Source organism: Telopea speciosissima, chromosome 1 (assembly GCF_018873765.1).
Source record: "Telopea speciosissima isolate NSW1024214 ecotype Mountain lineage chromosome 1, Tspe_v1, whole genome shotgun sequence".
NCBI lineage: Eukaryota > Viridiplantae > Streptophyta > Magnoliopsida > Proteales > Proteaceae > Telopea > Telopea speciosissima.
The window spans coordinates 80,848,351-80,874,502 of NC_057916.1; the positions used below are offsets into that span (position 1 = coordinate 80,848,351).

General features: G+C 39.4%; 1 protein-coding gene across 1 annotated transcript; it reads left to right on the forward strand.

Moving 5' to 3' along the window:
* The first annotated feature begins 1,658 nt into the window (after positions 1–1,658).
* On the forward strand, positions 1,659–25,896 carry LOC122655497 (SEC12-like protein 1). Its single transcript, XM_043849687.1, has 5 exons — positions 1,659–1,820; positions 5,352–5,443; positions 25,380–25,479; positions 25,599–25,671; positions 25,772–25,896. Exons 1-5 carry the CDS (start codon positions 1,659–1,661, stop codon positions 25,894–25,896), a joined length of 552 nt encoding a protein of 183 aa, XP_043705622.1.
* Positions 25,897–26,152: the final 256 nt, after the last annotated feature.

Below are 26,152 nucleotides of genomic sequence, written 5' to 3' on the forward strand. Positions count from 1 at the left end.
CTTTATAAAGTAGAGAAGGGGTAGATATTTTTCAGGGTACTGGATTGATATTAGGTAAACTTAGAAGGGGAGGGGATGATATTTTCCCAATTTAAATTGAAGTTTAAAAGCTGTCTTCTTCGTCGACAAATTCGTAGTTCGATTTCAGTTGCAGGAGAATTTCAAAATTTCAAACTCAGAAAAAGAGTCTCATCTTCTTCTGGTTTATCAACAACTACAATTCTGTATCACCTTCGTTCGTGTGTAGTGGATTCATGGAAGGCAGCCCTTTGCACAAGGGCTCAGTCACATGTGCTTCATGGATTCGAAGGCCAGATAAAGCTCATCTAGTGATCTTGGGTAAGTCGAGGCGCGGTGATTCTTCTCCATCTGTAGTTGAGATCTTCTCATTCGATGCCAAGACTTTCTCCCTTTCATCTTCTCCAAAGGTTGCTCCATTACCTTTCTCTCTCTGTATATTTATTAGGGTTTTAGCTTTTTTTTTTTTTTTTAAATTATCAAGAACTCATCTTTTTTTCTCTTAATCGTCAGAGGCCACATATGTGCTTGAAGATGGCGATCCTGTGAGCATTGCAGTGCATCCCAGTGGAGACAACATCGTTTGCTCCACCACCACCGCTGGTTGTAAGTGGGTTTCTTCTTCTTTTCTTCCAAATAAAATTCTCGTATTATTTTTTCGGAAATTTATAATTTGAAAACACAGCCCAGATTAATGCAGCAATTGTATAATCGGTCCTTTCAATACTTAATAAATCCGTCTCTTGGCTAACATAGAATATCTGTCAAAATTTGAAATTGAGACCCTTTGCGTGTTAATATTTGGATCCTATGAATTTGAGATGTAGAATAGGATCGTTGTATCCTCGCTTGAGTGCCAATCTGTAAACCTTTTGAACCCAAATCAGGTGTGTTGCCGTTTGTGATTTGCATGCCACACCAGTTTGTAAAACCACCTAAGGTTACATTCGTTGATATCTTATTAATTTTATTAGTATTGCTTCCAATATGGGTCCATGTATGCAGCAAAATCTCTATCTACTGAGCTTAGGAAACACCACTGAGTGTTATGAATTGAACTCTATCTCTTTATTCATCTCTCTTCAATATATATACATATCTCATAAATTACTGTAGAACCTGGTAGAACCTTGTACACGTGGCTAATCCTCTTCAATATATATACATATCTCATAAATTACTGTAGAACCTGGTAGAACCTTGTACACGTGGCTAATCCTCATCACCGAGAACTTATGTTCTTTAGCTGATCTGCAAAATAAGATTATTGTGTATAAGTATGATGTGGAGAAGGCCCTGCTTGAAACTTAAGTTACCTTCTTGAGTTTAAGGAGTGATCGTTGTCTTCCCTCTAAAATTTGTTTGTACCAGAGTTCTTTGTCAACTGCCAAAATGGAGAATCTTGTTTCAAATGGCAAACATAATTTTATCTGCCAATGCATTTTCTTATTAATTCCTAATAAGTTGGCATCTCTTAATTGTAGTTGGTGTGCCTGACTACTGAATGATTCTATGAACTCTTCCTGATCCTGCTTTCAAATATGTATTTTATTTGGAAATTCTGTATTTTCTGTTAAATAAATGGTAGAAGTAATGGTGTTTTTATATGATAGTATTATTCATTTGACCAGTAACATTTAATGACAATTTTTTTGGGGGTAACACATGCAGTATTTGAGTTGTGTGTTCGGGAAGAAAGTATAAAGCTGTTGGCCAAAGACCTAGCGCCTCTTCAAGATGTTGGTCCCCAGAAATGTCTAGCTTTTAGTACTGATGGTTCTAAGTTTGCCTCAGGTGGTGAGGTAAGCATTCAACCTACAATCCTTTCTTGCGAAATGAGTCTAGCATCTCATATGTCTGCATATATTAACATCTGAGATTCTTTTTAATTGATGTAAATATTGAGCTTTTTCGTGCTTTATCTCGAAGATGACTTCCATCTATATGATGGAAATGTGAACATTTTTTTGTTAATCAATTGAGCTGCTTTGTCATATTTGACTTTGCCAGCTGAGAACTTCCTAGTATATTAAGTACTAGATCTTGTTTAAAACACAACAACAACAACAAACTCAGCCTTATCCCAACTAAATGGGGTTGGCTACATGGATCCATTTAGAGCAAACTAAGTAAAACAGAGGTCCACACAATGGGAAAGAAAAGTAACAAGGAGTGAAGAATAAAAATGAAGAAATGAGATAAGAAAAGTGAGAAATGAAAAATGAATGATGAAAGATGAAAGTTGAAAGTAAGGGGAAAGAGGATAGCCTAGGAAATCAGGAGTATCTCAGCTACATGGTGTCGACGACGTGGATCCTTGCCCTCCAATAAGTTCTAGCTGAGGTCATACTTCGCACAAGACCCAGACTATGCATGCATTCTTCACAACCTCATTTATTATCATTTTAGGCCTGCCCCTAGATCTTTTAGCTCCTTCAATCTGAATCAGGTCACTCCTCCCTAGATAATTTCTGCAACACAGTTTTGGTAAATGGCACTTCTAACTGTCTGACATTCCACCCCATATATCTTAGCAGGTTGGACAACAGTCCTGTTGAACTCTCCTTTAAGCTTTAGGGGGGATGTGTTGATCACACAGTACCCCAGTTACACCCCTCCATTTCATCCATCCCACTTTAATTCTTTGAGAAACTTCATCATCTGTGTCACCTTCTTTGTGTATGCTAGACCACAAATATCTGAAATAGTCACTTGGTGGTATCTCTCTCTCCTCAATTTTCACCATGTCATCATCTTGCGAAGTGTGACTAAAGATAAACATCATATACTCTGTCTTTGATCTACTAATCTTAAAACCTCTTGTTTCCAAGGTCGATCTCCATAACTCTAACTTAGCAATAATCCTTGCTTTTGTCTCATGACTCTCATCCACCAAAATGATATCATCGGCGAAGAGCATACACCATGGTACATCATCTTGGATGTTCTTGGTTAACTAGTCCATGATAAGCCCAAACAAATAAGGACTTAGGGCTGATCCTTGATGTAAACTAACTGTAATTGGGAATTCCTTGCCTTGGCCTCCCACAGATCGCTCACATTCACCACACCCTCATACATATCTTTAATTACCTCTATATATTTAATCGAAACCCCTCTCTTCGCAAGAATCTGCCGGATTAGGTCTCTAGGGACTCTGTCATAGGCTTCCTCCAGATCAATAAAGACCATATGGAGATCCTTCTTGCTAGCTCTACATCTTTCCATAAGCCTTTTTAGTAGGTAAATAACTTTTGTTGTGGATTTACCTGGCATAAAACCAAATTGATTTTTCGAGATATGAGTCTCTCTTCTCAGATGGGCTTTAATAACCTTCTTCCAGAGTTTCATAGTGTGACTCATTAGTTTTATGCTTCTATAGTTATTGCAGTTTTGGACATCATCCTCATTTTTGTAAACTGGAACTACAATGCTTCTCCTCCAATCATCTGGCATTTTCCTTGTGATCATAATCTTGTTAAATAACTTGGTTAGCCAATGTACCCCACAAAGTCCTTGGGCTTTCCACACTATTATGGGGATATCATCCGGATCTGGTGTCTTGCCTACTTTCATCTTGTTTAATACATATACATATATATATATGTATGTATAAAGTTAGTTATGGCATTATTATGCTCATATAACCAAAAATATTGAATTGAAAATCTAATAATTGGTTAATAGGTATATTTCATATAATGTGATTTGTGTCTCCCCCTCTGCTTATGTGAGTTTGACCCGCCTTTGACTCTGCTACCTTCTGACCTATTTGTTTGAACACATATACATATTTATATAATCAAAATAATTAACTGATGAGTTGAGTACATTATAATTTGACATTAGTCAAAATAGCCTAAATGGGATTAAGGGGCCAATTATAATGTATTTTGGGTTATCGGTTTCAAAAGGGGTTCAATTGGTCTAGTATGGTCCATTAGGGTTGTAGGTTGCATGGAAAATAGAGAGCAGGAGTGAGGGTGATGCAGATAAGTCATATAATGGACTTATTTTATTAAAAATAAGCCTTGAGTGGGTTTATGTATGCGTTGGGCCTTTGATTTCATGTGTTTTCATTGTAATGGGCAACTTTAATGGGCCTAAAATGTGGGTACAAGGAAGGCATACGGGATTAGGCTTAGTAGTAGCTTATTTTCATATTTCCCAGGTTTATTTAAGAGTCCTTTCATATTTCTAGGTAGAACTCTAATAGCCACTTATTTGTCTTTTTGAATTCCAAGGCAGCATTAAATGCCTTCCATTTTTAGTTTTCAAAGTCTTGTTTGTAGTTCGTATGTCTTGGGAACAATTTTTCTAGGTCTTGGAGGCAGTTTTCCATATCTAGGACTTGTTATCTATGTATTGGGGGGGATTCCAAAGGGATTTTGGAATTCTAGAGTTTCTTTAATGATTATTTTGCTGTACTCAAGATTTCTATCTCTATATAATGCATGTCCTGGCTGCTTTCAAAAGGAAACAATGAATTGAAAATAAATTGCTCTCTTTGAGAACTTTTGTTTTTGAGACTCAAGTGGGATCAAGGTGGGACTCCGACAGTTGGGCAACTAGTGGGACTCTAGTCTCCCACTTAAATATCTTCATCTACAGCTTATCTATCTATCTTCATTCTACCTACCCCTATTCTCTTCCAGATTCGATCTTGGCTTGCTTACCCTCTCAAGTTTGCATCAGAGAGTAGCATGGGAACCCCAAAAAGTTAGGTAGAACATGCAAGCTCCCTGTTGTGTGAGTGGGGAAGGAATTAAAGCTAGGAAGGGGGCATTTTAGGGATTTTACTATCAAACAAAAGAGAGTAAAAAGGAAGCTCATACGAGTATCACATTCTACTACCCTGCAGAAATTTCAAGAGGGAAAAATGGAGAAAGGAAGAGGGGAAGAAAAGAGGGAAATATGGGCAACATATATATATTGCGCTATTGCAATCATTAGGTTGCGGGTTCAAAACATGGAAACAGCTTCTTTACGAAGTGGGGCTAAGACTGCGCACATTTGCCCCTCCCAGACCCCGCAATAGCGGGAACCTTGTGCACTAGGACTCTCTCTCTCTCTCTCTCTCTCTGTCTTTCCCACAGTTAAGTTGTTATCCTGAATAGAGTGTATTCTAAATATTTTTTGAAAGGACGGAAGTGGTGCTCATGAGTGTATGATAATATAGTCTATGTAGTGAAAATTTCTTTAGCTGTCAAGTTTTTTATGTGGTACTCATGACTGTAAGTGATACCATAGGTTCTGTAATGAAAATTTTGTTCGTGGTAAAATTTTGTATGTGGTACCTGATGTATCTTGGTGTATTTCTTTGTTGTCTGTAGGATGGGTGTCTTAGGATTTTTGAATGGCCAAGCCTGCGCATAATTTTAGATGAGCCAAGAGGGCACAAGTCTTTCCGAGATCTGGATATTAGGTAAGGACCAGAGTTCCTCACTATTTTGTATAGTTAAGCTTTGTACATATATCCATACATCCATACATACATAATTTACCCTTTTATATATGAATACTTCTGCACAGGAGAAAGAAAACATTAATTTCTGAGGATAATGTAAACAAGATCATGATCATCCTTTATGTTTTTATTATACATGTATCTACTCAAAGAAGTGCCACTGAATATTTACCTGTTTGCTTTTGCACACTTGGAACTGTCTGGAGATCCCTCCCACCTTTCTTGCATTCTCACACTTATTTTCTTTTCTTTTTTTTTTGGGGGGGGGGGGGGGGTTGGGGGGATGAAAAAAGAGTGCATTCACTGTTCAAGTTCGAACTCTGCAGATGATTGTCAGACCTGTCTCACCCAGTTATTTTTTTCTTGATGGGGGAGGAGGATACCATCTTAGTCTTTTCTTGCATGAAACTCATATGCTCCAAGGAACTGTTTCTTTTGGACTTCTCCCGTTAGTTACTGATGAAGGAGTTATTTTCACAATTACCCTCTCTCTCTCTCTCTCCCCCCCCCCCTCTTTTTCCCCCATGTAGTTAAAAGTAGCAGTCATTCAGAGGAAGCGCTGCTGACCTGTATTATCTGTAACAATAGGAATGACAGCGAGGTGGGCTTGGTATGTGTATCAGCAATACCATACCTGATGCTCCCTGCAAAACATGCATCACACTACCTAGTTTAATGAGGTAACTAGGACAGGTACCCATGGGTTTAGACAGGGTAGGGAGGGGTGGGAGGGGATGTGGTGAAACGGGTAACTGGCTTTTTTTGGATACTCTACATGACCCTTACCCGATAAGGATCATTTCATACCTGATCCATTTGGAGCAGAAGGGAATGGTACCATAGTTGCAGAGTGTCTAGGCGACCCAAGGAGGTGGAGGGGGTCTGGATGCAAGGCGACACAAACAAGGCGATCTAGACGACCAAAACGCCAGCCTAGGAGACCAAGGCAGAACTAGTTATCTAGGCGCCTGGATGCCAAGGCTACCTAGGCCATGCCTTTACAACTATGATGGGTAGGTGCTTTAACCTGCCTGGTTGCCACTCCAAAGTAATAATGTTAATTGATTGTTCATTTTGCAAGCTAGTGCCTGAAAATTGATATTGGAAAGTTTGTCCGAAATCTGAACTTACAGATACCCTTACGGCATTTGGAGTACTCAAGTGGGTCTAGGGAATAGATCTTTTTGTTGCAGGCAATTGAGAAATTCTTGGTTGGCTGGTTAAAACATAAAATTGGCAAGTCTATTGTCCTAAGTTTGTAGTTTAGTGGGCTTAAGTTATTCCAAATCAGTTGCAAGTCAGCCATAACTCAAGTTTACCATACAAGAATGCGCGGATTTTTCCTATTTATATTTGTTTCTATAATAATAATTAGACCCAAAAAAAAGAAAAAAGAAAAAAATAAGATATGAATGAAAACATATATATATATATATATATACCGCCGATCACCGGGTCTTACAGTCCGTTTGCCCCTTCGAAGCGGTCCAGTTCTAGTTTACCCAACCTTTTCGTCGTAAAAATGGAAAAAGCACTAAAAGAAGGTGAAGAGCACAATAAACGAGCCTATTATTTCAGGCTATGGCTTTGATACCAGTGGAAACTAGTTAGTGCCTTTTCCCAGTTCAAAACGGTAAAATGCACTTTTAAAAAGGGGGATAGTGCCATTTATGGACCAATTAAATCGGACCATGTCTTCAAGTACCATGGATCGGAGTTCAAACTCCAGTATTATCGGAGTGATGAACTCGGAAGAGATAACAACCTTCAAAATGGACCATCCCTAAGATCCCGACCAAACATGTTTATAAACAAGACCTGTACAGCTTCACGAGGCTATCAAGACATCGAACAAACAGATTGATTTTAGTCCCGAGACGCATGAAATATGCCTCTTCAACCCAACAACCCTTCAACAATTAAAACAAAAATATAATTATCTCGCATATTGGTTTAATCCAAGTTGCGTAAAACCCCTCCATAGAGAAGGACTAAACACATCCATCCTCCTGGCATTAAGAGATGCCAGGTTTCAACTTTGATGACTCTCTCATAGGAGCCATTGAAACCAAGATGTGCTACGGACATCACTTTAATTGTTATCCGGATATTAATTTACCCTTAAAAGATGCTAACATACTAGACTCCCTAAAGATTAACTTCAAATCCCATGGCTACAATATGAAGCCTGGATCAATCCCCATAGATAGTCCATAGGATCCAGTATAAGGCCATGAAAAAATCTCGGGACCTAGAGCCCTCCAAAATCTGAAAAAGGATACACCAAGTTCGTAGAAAGCAGGACTTTGCTCATGCCAGGCAATTTTACCCAGGATGACTAAATGGGATGATATTGCCTTCCCGGATGAATGGAAACTTCAGGTTCAAGTACCAGGCCACAAATAGAAAACAAAGAAGTAGAATACATAACTCAAACCTGTGATGGCCAGGTATCCATCAGTTTATTAGAAACCAGCCTAAGGATAAAGAACTTACGAGTCTTCATTCGGAAAACCCCGAGTAAGAAAAATCATGAACAACCTGCCAGGGCCTCGTACTCGGCACACCCTCAATTACGCCACTCATCCAGGACTAGTAACTTAACAGACTTAGACAAGGGAGGCATCCCTGAGAGGGATGTATGATGAATTTAAAAGTTTAGAAAATCTAAGTGATGAATCGAACCAGGATGAAAGCAATACAAGGCCAAACTCCCCATCTTTCTCCCGGATGGAGCCTCCAGAGGAAAGGTAGGAGTAATAATAGCGAACAAGAGTTCAAAATAGACAAACCAATGTTAAGAAAAGACTTTGATCTTCCAAGAAATAAAGACAAGAAAGAATGGTTTTTAAAAACACTACTTGCATCAACAAGCTAAAATCGGAGAACATTGGTATGAACAAATGAACAAACATAGAACCAACATAGTATTCTTCACCTACCTAGACATTTACGCCAGCACCATGGGTTAGAATACCCATTTGAAAACATAGCCCCAACCCAGAAGATTACAACTCTTTGGATAACAGATAGAGATGAGGAAATTGAATCCATTCATCCTCCCTATAGCGTAATCAAGATAAAAACAGGGGCAACGGAGACCATAGGAGCACCTTGCGATCAACATCCTGGAAACACCGAGAGCGACAAAAATTAATCGCCTAGCAAATTATTCAAACCAACACCTCCTAACCATAGGAAGACAACTAAATAGGATAGAGAACATAGTACAAACAAAACCCAAGACTTCCCAAGGAATTTCACCATCTAAGGAACACCCAAGTACTCGGAGGCATAGGCCTCTATTCATACCTCATAACATAAGCCTGAAGTCCGCCAAAGCCTCAACGAGCTGATGCATGAAGGAAATTGAACAGAGGCTCAAAGGCTTAGTAATACCGAAACACCAAACAAGGAATCCCAAGACTCGCGAGTTGCCAAGTCGATGTAATAAGATCCCAAGAAACTAAACCAAGTTCCATACATAGAATTGAAGAAGACTATTACCAAAGGTCCAAGCCAAAACCCAGTTTTTAGATCTACAAATAGAAAACAGGGGAATGTATCCCCGGCCTCTTATCAAAGTGGTGTAATCTATGAATGGAACATAGACGGCATGTCTGAATATAACATCAAAAATAAGTTACATGAGATGACAATGGTAGCAAATGCCTCACGGATAAAAGAGACTTGATCAGGCGCAGAGTCGATCTCCTAGTCTCAGGCTTTACAGCCAATTAAAAGGATGGTGGGACTTCGTCCCTAACCCAAGAACAAAGAATAGCAATCCTGTATGCGATGACAGATTGATGACAAGGAGAAATAATCCAAGGCGAAATGGACCTATTGAGGATGCAGTAAATACACTCATCTTCAACTTAACCAAACATTTCCTAGGAGATCCATCTAAACTCAAAGATAGATCCATTGAACAATTATCAAACCTAAAATGCGAAAATTACATGACCTTAAGTGGTACAAAGATATCTTCATGACCAGAGTTATGTCCAGGAGGATGCAAATCTCCCATTACGGAAAGAAAATTCCTAACAGGCCTCCCCGCAGTATTTTTTAAAAGATAAAACAAAAATTAAGAAAGGAAAACAACGGAGAAATTCCCTACGACGAGTTACACTTATGGGAATTAAATAGTATCATCCACGAAGAAGCAATGTCTCTTTTGACGGACTTAAGACTAGCCCAACAAATGAAAAAAGAAAACAAATCCTATAGAAAAGAATTAGGAGGGTTCACGTGAATGTGATGGGTTCCTGCCTCAAAACCTCCTTCGGAGAAAAACATAAAAGGAAATCCCATAAATTCAAAGAATCATCCAAGCATCACAAAGAAAACAAGTATAAAAAATATGAACCAAATAAGTACTATTCAAAACCAAGGTTCAACAAGAAAAACGGTTCAACAAAGCCACGGAAGAACCAAAAGGGGAAGACACCAAAACTACCCCAGGAAAAACCCAAAGGTTGTTTTAAGCGTGGGAAACCAGGCCATATAGCCAAATCGTAGGATAGCCAAAAGGGTTAGCTTACTTAGCCTGGACCGAATACCCGGAAAAAATATTGAAATATTCGCTGATCGACTCGGAAGATGTGGATTGGAAGAAGAAATCTTCTATGAGGCCATCAACCAAATTAACCAAAATCAAGGCCCGAGTCCAAGAGTAGTAAGCGTGCTCGAACCAGATGCGATTGCATGCAATTGCATAACACGCCCCTAAAAGGCGAATGCTCCCGCACCACTAGTAGCGCTCCGAAACCAAATCCATTGGCATGATAAGACAATCTTTCTTTGATGCCATTGAACAAATAGGGATGTTCAAATTAGAAAGCGATGCCTCGAGGAAGCCGCAAGCTTTAGAAGAAAACAAAGAAAGACCTAAGGCTTACGATATAAACCAAGTCTTCAAAAGGTTTGAACAAAAGAAGACTACAAATAATTCGAGAAAACACTAGATTAACAAATCTGGAAGTTACAACCCAAGATTTAAAAAGAGAAATAAAAGAAGTAAAGCTGAATTAATCAAACTCAAAGGAAAGTCAAAACAAGTCCGGGAAGAACAGAACCGGGCAGGAATCAAGTTCCCAAAATTTTATAGAGGCATATATACTTCCCCCAAAAATGGCATGTAAAGGTCAAATTAACCATAGGCTCTTCCTATAAGTTTTCTTCAGTAGCCCTCATAGACTGGGAGCCCGACTGAATTGTATCCAGGAAGGAATTATTCCAACCCAAGATTACCAAAAAACTACGAGAGGCTCACGCACGTGGTGATCCATGAATGTTCAATACAAATTACCGAAGTACATATATGCAATCAAGGTATATGCTTCAAACAAGCCTTTATCCTAGTAAAGAATCTTGATGGACGAGTAATTCTAGGACAACCATTCATAGAATTAATTAAACCCTTTAAAGTAACAAACAAAGGTTTAACCACCAAGATAGGCAAACAAAAATTACGTTTGAATTTTTAGAACCTTCGGACCTAGAACAAATAGGACGAGCAAAAGTCGCATCTATAATAAAGGATCCTACCATTAGGAGTATAAAAGCCAAAGAAAAACACCTAAGTCATTTAAAAACGAAATCATGCATATCAAGACTACAGAACAATTACAAGAACAACCAATAAAAGCCCGGTTGATAGACTAAGAACCCAGTTCGAAAATAATCGTGTTCGAATTCCCGATGCTTTTGGCACGGAAAAAGGCACATATTAAAATTACCATACGAAAAAGAATTCTCGAGAAAAAACATTCCAACCAAGGCCAGGCCCATTCAAATGAGCCAAGAACTCCAAGAAACCTGCAAAAGAAATCCAAGATCTATTAAATAAAAACCTCATTAGAAACAAGAAGTCACCTTGAGTTGTCTTGCCTCTATGTAAACAAGAATGCGAGAGATAGAAAGAGGAGCACCAAGGTTGGTCATAAACTATAAGCCCCTCAATGACATCCTTCAATGGATTAGGTACCCAATCCCTAACAAAAAGACCTACTTCAAAAGATACACAAAGCAAGATCTTTTCAAAGTTTGACTTAAAGTCCGGGTATTGGCAAATCCAGATTCATGAACAAGACAAATACAAAACAGCCTTCACCACCCCTTTGGACATTACGAATGGAATGTAATGCCATTTGGCCTAAAGAATGCCCCAAGCGAATTCCAAAATATTATGAATGATATATTCAACCCATACAGAGTCACGCAATAGTTTACATAGATGATGTCTTAATATTCTCGGACACCATAGACCAGACTTTAAGCACTGAGGAGCTTACCAAGTAGTCAAGACCAATGGATTAGTACTATCAAAAAAAAGATGGACCTATTCCAAACTAAAATTAGATTCTTAGGCCATTACATACATCGGGAACCATCATTCCCATAGAAAGAACGATGGTCTTTGCGAAAAATTTCGATGAAATCTTAGAAAAGAAGCGTACTGCAGAGATTCCTAGGAAGCCTAAATTATGTTAGAGACTTCCTCCCAGGAATTAGCAAAACTTGTGAACCTCGTATCAAAGACTCAAAAGAAACAACCAGCACGTCTCGAAACCCATACCAAAGCCGTTCAAGATATCAAAAACTAGTCAAAGAAATTCCCTGTCTAGTTAGCAAACCCGGACCTCCCAAAAGTTGTTGAGACCGATGCCTCGACCTAGGATATGGAGGAATCCTCAAACAAGTTGACGAGGAAGAAGCCCTGGTTGAGACATTACGGATTATGGAACCAAGCCGGAAAAATTACGTACCATTAAAAGGAGATTTTATCGGTTGTCTTATGCATTCGAAATTTGAGTGACTTACTAAACAAAAGATTTTTAGTAAGAGTTGATGATCGCCCAAACAAGTTTTAAAAAATGATGTTCAAAATATTGCATCAAAACAGATTTTTGCAAGATGGCAAGCACTCTTATCAAGCTTTAATTTTGAAATAGAACACATAAAAGGAGAAATGAATTCCATCCCTCGATTTTCTCACAAGGAATTTTTGCAGGGACCCGAGTCATTTCAATAATCATGGCTCCTAAGAGCCACCCCAATCAAAAACAAAATCCAAAAGCTCCTATGCAAAACCTTCCCCATCAAAACAATTGGCCCTAACCTCTTCCAAGATCCCTTACAACCAAGTAGTAGCCACAAGCTCCACCCAAATAGTCCCGGACACAAGAACCACCTCAATAGCTTCTAGGCCCGATCAACATCGGTTCCAAACCAAGTTTTACCCCAAAAGCCGAGTACATCCAAAAACAGACTATGAGATCCTAGTATCCCTTGATGAACAACTTACCAAAGGATGCCGGACCCTAATGACATTGCAGGAGAGTATTTTTTAAAGATTGGCAATACTATACTTCAAGCAATGCAAAGTCCCAAGAATTCTATGAGTTCATCCTCATAGATACTGATTGATCCAGATCAAACAAAACTTTGATAAAACAGATCCTAATCTTGTGACCCATACATCGATTACTATCCTCCGGATCCTCAAGATGTTGATTGGGGTACACACCCTTTACAACATAAGAAATTTTCACAAAACTACCAACCACAAGAGTACCATTTCTTTGACTACATTGATGCATGGCACCATGCATTCTTATACGAACCATGAGAATAAACACTCGTGGTTTTTCGTTTCGATTATAAGTTCTCGATTCATCGATCCCGGTTCCCAAAATGGTGGACCACTTATGGTCCAATCCTCGACATCTTACCGGATCCCATTTTTGAAGCCTATCATGTATTTTGCCAAGACTGCTGAGCAGATCCCGAGCGGCCGGACTGTTACGGTTTTTTATCCACCGCAAGTGGCATGGATAATGTATTGGGAATATGAGACCACCTGCAAGAAACCGATGAATGGTCCATTGAAATCCTCATCCGAGGATTCGAGTAAAATGGTGGGATAAATGTGATCTCACAAAATGCTCCAAAGAAACCCTCATCAAAGCCCTTAGCAAGTCCAAAGACAAAGCCAAAATTACAGCCCAACTAAGGCCCAAATAACAGGCTCAAGCAAAATCCAAGCCCAGGAGCAAGAAGCTCCACGAAGCCCAGAAGGAAATTGCAGCCCAACCGGCTGCAATAGAATCGAAGAAGAAGAAGAAGCCCGTTCGAAGGGGCCCATTCTAGTGTAGGATCCATTGGCCCACATCTCCACCAAGGAGAATACGCCCAAGATCCCAACAGTGAGCCCGAAGAAGTAACGCACGCTTCTCCACCTCATCGGCCCAAGTCCACAAGAAGAAACTTGGGCCAGCCGCGAGGCCCAAGAAATAATCCACCCTTCACACCCTGGATTCGGGTATATGGATCCTAGCCAATGGGCATTAGGCAACCGAAAGGGAAAAGGATGCCTACGTTAGTGTGACGTAAGGATAACTCCTATCACACTATTGCACAACTCGGCAATTAAAATTTGAGTTTTAACGATGCGAACACAATGTGGAAACGATCATCCCCGACATGGAATGCCACGTGTCCCCACTACCAGTCCGGAAGAATCTTTCAGAAGACCCTTTTCAAGATGCCTTCACGAGGCAACAAAAAGACTGTCGGCACTTCCGCCAAGATGGGACCCTCCACCCGACATCTCTCAATCAACTTTCGCCACATAAAAGAGATTCCCTTCATCTTTCAAGAAAGAAGACCTTAGGAGCGTGATTCACGGGAGCATCTCGTGATTCGCAAAGCCCTGCTCAAGTCTCAAAAGTCTACTTAAGGCCGATTTGCAGGAGAAAGCAGGAGTTTTGGAAGAAGAGAACTCACTCTATCCTCCAGACCTTCATCAAATATTTTAATTTTTCATTTTATTTTTCAAGTTGTAAAAGACTTGAACATCGAAGCACAAGCACCGCCTCCAAGCCCCAATCCGTAATCGGACTGTATCAAGCTTTCGTCCCCGATCAAGGCTTGCCTCCTGCGAGTAGTTACTATTAGCCATCTTCCCAAACCAGTAAGTTACTTCCAAGACTTGAATGATATCAAGAGTGTAATTCAGATCTCCTGTAAAAAGAACAAGTATATGAAATAAATTCTTCAAAGTTTTCCACCTCATTTTCTTAAAGTTTCAAATTTTTGGCCCGCCCAAATGAATCAGAGAACTACCGCAAAGCGGTAGACCGCCGAGGTTACCCCTCCGAGTGCCACGACGGTTCAAATTATGAACTGCGACTGCTAAGCACACACAATATTATTTCCTGACCTCTTTCAAGTTTTCGTATTATATCTCTCGAACATAGTTACACACACGAGCACTAGTAGTAAGATCCTTCAGTTTCCACTGGTATCATATATATATATATATATATATATATATATATATATATATATACTAGTAAACTCACACGTGCAAATGCACATGTGTATGTGTGCAATTGCATGTGAAAAAATAGAAGTTAAAAAAAAAAATGTTAATGAGTATTAAAAAAAAATTGGATATATTAAGCTGTTTTGTTATTGCAAATGGTGGCAGAGAGTAAATTACTACGAATCTATGTGCAAGAATCCTAGAGGGGGAGAGAGAGAGAGAGAGAGACTCATAAAGGATATTTGGGGCAGAATCAATTGTTAAGTTTATTAACGAAAAAATTGAAACTCTTCTTTCAGCTCGCCTCTCCCTTTTTCTAGAACAGAAAAACCTCTCCTCTCTGGTCCGTGCTATCTTTGAAAGTAGAAAAACCTAGTCTCTCTTCGGAAGAGGTCCGATAAGAAGAAAAAGAAGAAGATGGTGAACTGGTTAATAAGAAAACTCAGGATTCCACGCGAGATGGCGGGAGCGGGAGTTTATTATTTATTACTTATGGATTAAGTTTTCCTTTCCTTTGCTTTATTTGTCTATTCATATTCCTGGTATTCCTTTTTGGTTTCATAAATTACTTTTAAGGTACAGTTTACTTTCCACATGTTTGCACTACTTTGTGCTTCATAAAGCATGTTCCCCCCCCCCCCCTTCCCCCTTTTTGTTTGGGTAAATTCCTCTGTTATTTCAAAATCCACTTTGACCGGTGGGAGGTTGACCCATCTTGCCTTTGGTGAAATGAAGAATTATTATGGGAGAAAGAATGCTAACCAATGCTGTGTGTATGGACGTGTACGTACGTCCAGACACAGCTTGGCACATAAAGACAGCCACACACCCCTGAAAAGGTGGAAAGGTCTAGGGGTGCGGTAATCTTTTTGCACCAGGCTATGTATAGGTGCAAGTACACATTCCACACATAGCACTGGTTAACGTTCCTTTCTCAATTATTATTTAGGAAAAAGAAGGCTCGTCGTGACACACAAGAATGGTGAAATGACTGCCCCCATCCTTCCTCCTATGAAATGAAAAATCTCACCTTTGTTGGATGCTCTCGCACACATTCTCATTGGCTTTTGTTGCTGGTGCATGGCCACACAACCTGACAGTGATTTTCTTTTGTTTTAAAGGTTCAAAAAAAAAAAAAAAAAAAAAAAAAAAAGACCAGGCAACCATAGAATCAGTACATAACGGGCGAGCACATAATGTCCCAATGCAACCTCCAAGGTGATGCTCTGAGGTCTAGGAATACTGTCATAACAGCTCCTTTCAGTCCCTATCAACCATGTTAATGAGGTCAGAGCTTCATTTGCACTGATTAGAGAGTAATTTAACATTATACGATCCAAAATATAGGGTAATCACCTGCAAGATATAGAAAGCTTGTCATTCAAAGGTAAGAAACTAACAGCACAAGGGGGAGGAGCCTTCATCTAATTCTCCTCCAGGGTAAAGAACTTGCACTGGCAGAATGAACGGATTCTTGAAACAAAGTGAATTACAATGGTAACCCTAGTATAGGGTCCTGAGTAAGATTCACATAAGTGCAACCAACAACAAGACCAACCTCAGCCAATTAGGATTGTGATTCAGCCTGAACCCTAAAACTCTATCTAGATCAGCGAATTTGGATCAGCAGGATTTAGGATCAGGCTCATCCACCTACTTGCCACAAGGCAGGGTTACTATCAATTCCACATGTTGGATAAGGACAATAAATTTTTAATTCAACTATATCCCCTAAAATCTAAAGCCTCATATATCGAGTCTAATAAGTTGATCTTAATCATCTAACTGTTTGCAAGGTAATTCAATTCTTTCTTGCCTAGTGATTTATCCAGTTGGGAACCCGATTACAAAAAATGCTCTGGGTGATAAAAATATCTGATTTTCTACTCCTTAATCCTTACTACAAACCATAATTATTTTATGAGACAGTACTTAATTCAATTAAAATGATCAAAATATCACAAGCTACAAGTTAATAATAAAAAGATCACTAAAGCAGGGAAAATAACCCACTCAATAACAAAAGGGGAGGGGGTTAAGTGAGGAAACAAAAAAGATAAAACAGATAACCAAATGAGCACCATCAAGTTTGTATTAGTATTATTGTTGTTTTCCATTGCTACATTCTTACACTGGATGAGACAAATGAATACTGTAAGGCAACTTGATAAACTAATTAATGCCACCTCAAATATTAAAATTTCTGGTTCACCACTTTTTGTTGGCAAAGGGATTGAGATAGAATGGCAGCCAGAGCTTGCATCTAATTAGCAGGTTTCCTCTTTATTCCAAGAATGGATGTCCTTTCAAATCTGGGCCCACCTGTCCGCCATTTCTTAAATGCTGCCATTGAAGATCGGGCTGCTTCATACTCTTCAAAAGGCACAACAATGACTTCAATGGTTCATAATAATCCATGGTGAAGAGAAAAAGAAAAAGAAGAATCAAACATGTTCAAATCTCCCCTCAAAACCCTAAATTCCAGAGCCATTACTTCCAACCATTCAAATCCAACCAAATTTGATTTGAACCTCCCTCCCACTGTCCCCTACATTCGCTCCAAAGCCCTGCCCCAAAATCCCCTTTTAAACCCTAGTTTTGACTGTTTTCCTATTTTCCAAAACCCGAAACCCTAACCCTAATTTCTGAAATTTCAAATCCTTATCTATAAACCCTAGCATTCATGATTCTGTCCAGGCCAATTCCCCTATTAGTTTACCATCAAAGTTCAACCACCGCTCCTACTCATTAACCATTCCACTCGTCCAGAACCCTAGGCCCAATCTCCCCTCAAAACCCTAAATTCCAGAACCATTACTTCCAACCATTCAAATCCAACCAAATTTGGTTTGAACCTCCCTCCTACTGTCCCCTACATTCGATCCAAAGCCCTACCTCAAAATCCCCTTTTAAACGCTAGTTTTGACTGTTTTCCTATTTCCCAAAATTCTAAACCCTAACCCTAATTTATGAAATTTCAAATCCTTATTTAAACCTAATCAATCCTACATTAATAGCTTCCCCTAGACCTGCCCATTAAAACCATATAAGATTTAGCCCCATTTCATAGACTGTCTAACCCTAATTCTACCCTAAATTACCCAATTCTGTCCATTCGAACCGGCAGCCCCTCTTTTGATCCTATTGCTTGGCCTCTAGTAGGAACCCTCTTCTATCTAGAGCTACATTATGTGTGGCATTACTTTCAATCATTGGAATTTCAACAATTGCTGGTGGGAGGAGTAGCCAGAACAGGAGAGATGGGGGGTGTCAATAAGGAGAGGGACTAAGCGGAGAGACAAACGTTGTCTTTTTCCGACAGGATGGGGCTGCGAGAGACGGTGCTGCTGATGGGGGGAGAGTTGCAGAGGGCATTGCTTGGCCAGCGGTTTGCAGGGTGAGAGAGGAGAGAGAGGGAAGGCTTAGTGGCAGTTGAGAGAGTGGTTACAACAGCTGACAGAGTTAATGGTTGACATGTAAAGAATGTCATCCTACGATTCAATAAGATGATGGTGTGTAATATTCCATTACACAACCCTAGTGTTTAGGTCTCAAAATTATTTATGCATAGGTAGTTACCAAACGGTTTCTCGTTCTATACCCTATTATGTCTAATGGTTATCAAACAATTTTCATTTTTAGATGAAAATGATTTTTATTAATGACTTTTTTGAAATAGGTCATAAACAAAAATAAAAATGATACCAAAAAGACCCTTAGACCGAATTAGTTTAGTTTTAAAATTGAATGAAGCTTATTTGAGTTGTATATGCTACTGTATTGTGGTTGCCTGATTCGTCCACTACCAGTATGTTCAATCCAGCACTACTCCTTTCTCAAGGTCTGACCTTCGTAACTCGGTTTATCTATTTTCTTTACTATCTTCCTCTTTCTTGTTTTTGTTCATCAATCCGTCCTCTTATGTTGTGCTGCTCTGGAGTTCTTTATGGTTTGGGGTCCTTCTCTGTTTCAGGTGGTACTGGCAGCCTCAAATCTTAGAACTCTCCCTTTCATTCTTATCGGATCAGTCTGAGGCATAGTTGTCAAGGTGTCAAGGTGACCCAAGGCGATAGAGGGGTGCCTAAGCGTTTTAAGTGTTATTTCTTTTCCCCTTCTCTGTCCAATGATCCCATCTATTAGTATTCTATAATATATATGATACTTATAGCATAATGCCAGTATCAAATTTTGAGGGGTTGCCACAATGCCTTTGGAGCAATAAACAGGGAGTACCAACTCAACATAATTACCAATACATATACACCAATAAATCATAACAGTTCTTAATTCTTATAACATAATACCTGCATGTTTATACACCAAAAAAATTATAAATTTTTAAGAACCCCCACAAACATACATTATCATGTCTTGTGGTAAAATTAAGCTAAAATAATTAGATTGAATCACTGACACCAACAATGGTTCTTAATAAGCAATGGTATTTCAGCGTTCAGACCAACACATGAAGGATGGGAGGGGGGGGGGACTACCCATAGAGAAGAGAAGGGGGCAAAGTGGGGGAGAGAAGAGGAATAAGAACCAACAAATATAAACAAAAAAAATAAATAAATAAACTGCTGCCTGAAAGAGAAGAGCAGTAAAGGGACAAGTGAAAAAAAAAACAAAAAAAAAAGTACAACAGAAGAGGAAAGGGGAGGAATTACAAAACAAACAAAACTTACCGCGGAATGAAGGGTTGCCGCAATGCCTCCAAAATCTCCGCCGATGCCTCGCCGGAAGTGGAAGTACGCTCTCGTTGATTTGTTAGGGTTTGGAAATTTGGTAAGTTTGGTTTTGGTAAACAATTAATAAATAAAGAAAGGAAATTGGGTTTTGTAATTTCTGTTGTTTACGACTTTTTTTGTTTTTTGGCCTTTTGGTTTTTTTTACCAGGAGAACCCCTTCTTTTAGAACCCTCTCTCGCAGCATGGTCCGACATCTCGAGTCTCGGAGCCATCTCGGCCCTTTGAAAAAACCGAGTTGGGCCAAGATCTCGCCGAGATCTCGGTGAGTTTGTGCATTTTTTTTTTGGACTCGGAAGCCCATCTCGGTGGGTTTTAGACCTCTGTTGGGTCTGAAAATTGGTATATAACCTATTTTAGGCCATTTAAACACAATGACATTATTAGATTTTGCAAAAACAAAGTCCAAATATGACTTTTACATCGGACCCTTAGTTGGTAGGCGGCGATGTATTAAAATAGCATAGTATATATATTAATGACATAATTTATGTTCATTGAACTTAAACAAAACATTCAATTAATAGGAAAACAAGTTAATAAGATTTATGTTACAACTTCAAGTTACAAGTTACTAGTTACAAGTTACAACTTCACATAAAACGAGACTGAATGACATATTCATTCCCCATTAGTCCCACATAGTCTTGCCATGACATATTGTTGCTAAACTGTTGTGTATAGTCCTCCACAGCATTCATATAAGAGTTCTCATCCACATATGCCAACATCCCTAACCTAGGGTATAACTGTTCCACAGTGGCGTTAGACCGTTGCCATGAAGGATGAGATGCACCGCTTATGCTACTGTCATATTGAGGATAGCCTGGGACTTGGAATGTGGACGGATCGATGGACCCAATACTGAACTCAATGCCAGAGCCAGACTCACTGCTTTGATAGTCATACGCATGTGTTGGCTGCCCAAACTGATCATAGGAACTATATTCAGAACCAGTGCTCTGCTGGCCATAATCATACTCATAATGAGGTTGATATGATTGCCACGGCTGATGCTGACTTCTAGTATCCATACTCATGCTTCCAAAACTTGCTACCATGGTGTTCATACTCGTGTCATCATACTGAGGTTGGTTTCGTTTGCGACCTATCTTTCTCTTGTAAGTTTTGCTGTGGCCACCATGGTCTTGATCTTGTGTGGCATGTGTAAACTGAGACTCACCTGTGAAACGCACAGGGTCCTGCTGTGTTCCCACTTCTTGCTGGTATTGGTCGCGCATCCCCTCATGACGATCATCATAATAACCACCAGCAGGCATGCCACCATCAGTACCACCACCACGACTACCACCACCACTACTACCAGCAGGAGGGTCATCACTACCAGTAGGGTCATCACCACCAGCAGGGTCATCACCATCATCACCATCATCATCATCATCAGGAGGAGTTCGTGTTGCAGCCTCAAATGGTCTCGGTGACTAAGAATGTGCACGCCCCTCTTGCGACATATAGTCCTCCACATCTGTGCCGGTTACAGACGTAATGGTGGAGTCGGGCCTACTTCCAGGCTCATCCATCTCTGGTGCACCACGATCCCTCACCCACTGGAATAGGGGATCTTCATCATCATCAGAGTCCTGGAATATGTTGGCTAGCTCGATGGGCTCTTTGTCATTCTTCTCAAATTCTTCACGTATGTGCCTCATCCTTAGTCTTATATTATAATGCACATACACCAGTTGCTCCAGTCGTTGACTATCCAATCTGTTCTGCCTCTTTGAGTGTATCAAGGCGAATGTACTCCAGTTGCGCTCGCAGCCAGAGGATGAACAGGTTTGTGACAGCACTTTGATTGCTACCTTCCTCAGGTTGGGTGAACTTGTACCATACAAAACCCACCAGTCAGCTGCATTATAAACAAAGAATATTAAGAATATGTGAATTGTAAAGGGATACAATTATAAGTCATATAGGTAAAGTCATGCCACATTGTCACCTACCAGGGTCTGACTTTTGTCTACCCTCCACCGCAGATTTTCGATCGAAACTTGCTGAGGCCTCTCTGAAGGCCTTGATCTATTTACATTTAAAATTTCAAACAGTGTTAGAGGCATCAATATTTGCTATTTAGTAATTACATTCCTTTACTGACTAGCAAAATACCAAGGTCCCATAGTCTCACCTCATCATTGCAGTCAGATTGTGTCTTGGGATCAACCTCCAACTTCTCAATAACAGCTTTAACTGCCAGTAACAAATCCGTGTCCAGCCCAAGATTATGCGAGTACTGGTACTTTGGATTCAAATTGTATGCTAGTAAAGGGGAAACCACAAATGTAAGTTGTTAGTGACTTAATACTTTAGAGGTTTGAATATGTAAATGTAAAAACTCATATAAAATATATAGATGTTGAATGTTGAACTCACCAGCTTTATGCAAGGGATGACTCAAGTGCTTCTCCCATCGCTCATCAATGATGTTAATGTATGAGCGAGCACTTCGAGGTATTGCAGCTCGGACCATTTCCTTCAGCTTTTGCAGGGCAACATATATGTGGGGCAAGGTAGGCTTCTTCTCCGTGTCAACCATCCTTAGTACTGCCACCACTGGTTCTAATATGGCAACAACTTTATACAAGTCATTCTAAAATCCATCACTTGCAATGGTCTCTTGTGTTGCCTTCCCTTCTTGTGTCCTAGAGTCTGGTCAAGTAAATCATTGGTCACTTGCAAACATTGACCTCAGATCTACCACCTTCGTCTGGATGCTCTTCAATGCAATGTAATTGGTGGCAAATCTAGTGACACTTGGCCTCACTAAATCCCCCATGCATTTCTCCCTCATCAAGGCTAAAGCATAACCATAGTTATACACAAAGGTGGTCACTTGCCTTGCCCTATTGACCACATCAGCCACCAAAGCTTTTTTCCCCATGTCCTTCAGCATTAGATCAATAGAATGTGTTGCACATGGAGTCCAAAAGATACGGATCCTCTTACTCTTCTTGTTCATCAGTTTCTCTCCAGCCTTCTTAAAATTAGAACCGTTATCCGTCACAATTTGGATAACGTTCTTTGCTCCTATATCTTCCTCCACTACTTACTTCAGTAGCTTGTACAAGTATGATGCATCCTTGACATGCTTTGATGCATCAACAGACTTCAAGAAGACAGTCTTCCCGTTACAACTTACTATGAAATTTATAATGGACTGTCTAGTAGGTCCAGTCCAACCATCAGCCATAAGAGTAACCCCATATGTGTCCCACAATGGCTTCAGACCCTCTATGTACTCTTTCAGCTCCTCTACCTCTTTAGGCAAATACATGTTAAACAACTCATATGGTGTAGGCCGCTTCCATCCTGGGCTAGCCCTCCTTGCAGCATCAAGGAATGCATTATAATATGTTCCTTGTGCTACATTAGCTGGAATGCCATTGTATAACATGAACTTGTTGAAGGCTTTCCGTGCATCCTCTTGTTTAACACCAAACACTTGTGGGATGGTTAGCTGGAAGGCATCTTGTTGCCTAAAGGTAGATGGATCCTGCTAAAAAATGGTATCTAGGGATCGTGCTCGTGGTCGGGCTTGGGGCCGTGGGATATTTCTTGTGCCAGTGCTTCTCCTCCTTTCATCTTGTTGCACTGGTGCAGCTAAGGCAGATCCACCAGCTCCTCTTGCTTGCTCATATGCTCTGATATTGTCAAAATGGAAACTTTGCTTACTCGCTGCCAAAGTCTGCTGGTAAATCCTCCATTCAGCCTCTGATTCGAACTCACCAGGTGTAGGCCTATATTCAATATCATCTCCTACTCCCCCAAGGATGTCTACACCGGGCCTCTCTAGCACTGCCTCATCGAAAGCTATTTGTTGTCTCTCCCTCTCAGCTTTCTTTGTCCATACTCCTCTTAAATTTTGTGCCATTGCCAGTTTCACTTGGCTCGGAACATTTTGGCATTTGGCAACATTCTTGCCCATACCAGACAAATGTTCCTTTAACCTAGTTGCTCCTCCAGAATTTAGAATCTTCCCACAGTAGTTACACTTTGACTTCTTTTTGTCCTCAGACATTAGGACTCCATGTAACCATGCTATATCCCCCATTGTGTAAGAAATATCTTATTTTTTACACTGTTACATAAAAAAACATGTATTAGTAACTATTACAGACTTAAAGTAAGGTAATAAACACTTAAAGTATTGTATTTATAACTATTACACATAATATGAAGCTACTAGAACAATCAAATTTCTATCTCTTATTTATTCCCTAACCCTAGTATTTATTTATTAATTAAAAATAATATTTACAATTTTTATTAAAAATAATTATACCTTCAAATATAAAATATTATAACATAATGATGTATTTGACATCATTTGAAGTTGGACATTATGTACAAGTGTTGTGCATAATTTTTCAACAAAAACAGGTATTTTTCCTTAATTTTATATATTTTTTAACTATTTAAATAATATAATTATTAAATCTGAAAAATAAAATATTTTTTTTAATGGGTGAAAAAAAAAAATGACTCCATGAGGCTGTAGAGCATGCAAACTAGTCTAACATACATCAAGATCACAGCCAAACAATATTTATCCTATTTTTTTTTAATTTTTCTTTTGAAAAAAATCATTTATTTTTCAGAAATTATTATAAATAATTTAATAAGCCAAAAAAAATTCGGCCTCCATCAAGTGATAGATCGGCCTAACTTGTATAACATATCTCAAAATCACACCCATCTACCAAGATTTCATCAAATTTTTTTCAAAAAAATAGGTTTAGGGAAAATGGGTTTACCTTTTAGAAAACCTTCACAAACTTGAGCAATCCTCCAAAATTGAGCTGCAATCTTCACTTTGCCACCAAGTTCAGTTTTCAAATGTTTCAATCCAACCAAAAAATGAAGATGGGAAGAGAAGATTGAGAGAAGAAGAGAGAAGAAGAGAGTTGGAGAGAAGAAGAGGTGTCTCTGTCGACAGAATTGAAACAAAAACACATCTGTTTTAACTTAAAGCTAGTCATTTGGGTCAAATGACCCAGCCCCATACTTGCCGAGATCTCAGCGAGATTTTGCATTTTTTCTTCTATTTTTTCCCTGTTTTTTCAAGCCTATTCGAGACGAGATCTCGCGAGATCTCGCCGAGATAATGCACTTTTCTGTTTCCCCTTACATCTCGACTCGGCTTTCTAAAAAACCAAGAATCTCGGCGAGATCTCGCGAGATTTCGGACTATGTCTCGCAGTCATCACTTTCGATTTTCCCCTTCTAAACAAACGGGGATTTTCCTCACGAGTTTCTCTTGGAAGCAATTGGTATTGAGTTATTCGGCTAGTGCCATTCACTACTCTGCTCTTGGTGCCACTGGATATGATGGGTATCCACCGTGAGTGTGAGTTTGTGAGTCTTTCTCTCAGAGAGTGTGTTGTAGAGTAGTTACAAGTAGGAGGGCTGGGTTTTTGGTAGCAGTCGCTGGAGACACAGAGAGAGAGGAAGAGTCTTTTGGGCGAGACACGTGAATGTTTGAGAGTCTTTTGGGAAGAAGTTTCTAATAAGTCTGATTTTGTGAGGAGATGCATCTGTTAGCATGCGCGGGAAAGAGAGCTTGTGAGAGGACATAGGGGATGAATACGGGTGTCAGGGGTATTTTGGGTAGTTGAAAATTTTGACAAAAAAAAAAGAGTACGTACTTTTATAGGATACATAGATATATGCATCTCTCCCCAGCCTCTCATGGGTATGCATCAGACACTTGTTCATTCATTGGATTATTCATGCATCTTCTATTAAATTATCTGATCATATCATTATAAACGTCATAAATAATCTTTTTATGCTTCAGCCTGGACTCAGAGTACCTTGCTTCAACATCAAAATATGGTTCTGCACGAATATGGAGTACCAGTGATGGTGTTCCCTTGGCATCTTTGACTCGTAGCTTGGTCTGGGTTTACTTTTCCATTTTCTTTTTTCCCTTCTCATCAAGTAATGCTAATAGTATTGTGCGGAATTTTCTCTTACGTTCTGTGGATCTGAATGCATTATATGTGTTCTGTTGCAGGATGAGAAGATTGAATGTTGTCGCTTTTCCAGGGATGGGACCAAGCCGTTCTTATTTTGCACTGTCCAAAAGGGTCTGCATGCTTTTAGAGAATTAGTATACCATATTTTGTATCCTATCATTGGTTTTCTTTTTTATTCTGAATTTGACCGGATATGAAAATACGAAAACAGGTGATAAAGCGGTTATTGCAGTTTGGGATATTAGCACTTGGAATCGAATTGGGCATAAAAAGCTACCTAGAAAGTCTGTTTCTGTCCTGTCCATCAGCTTGGATGGAAAATATCTTGGACTGTAAGTACTCATTACTTTACCATTTGTTGATTATGTTGCGGTTCTATGAGATTTTAATATTTTAGAGTGTATCTTGCCCTGCTGGATCTCGCTGAAGTTTTAGTTCTGTAGCTATGTTTAGTGGGAGCTTTTTAGCCTTTTGAAGGCTGATTGGCACATTTGATCTCTTTCAATTTGCTTATTTCTTTATTTCAAAAGCCACAACATCAGTGTCAGGATCATTGTTATTTAGCATTTCTTTCCAGTTGGTTCTCAAGCTA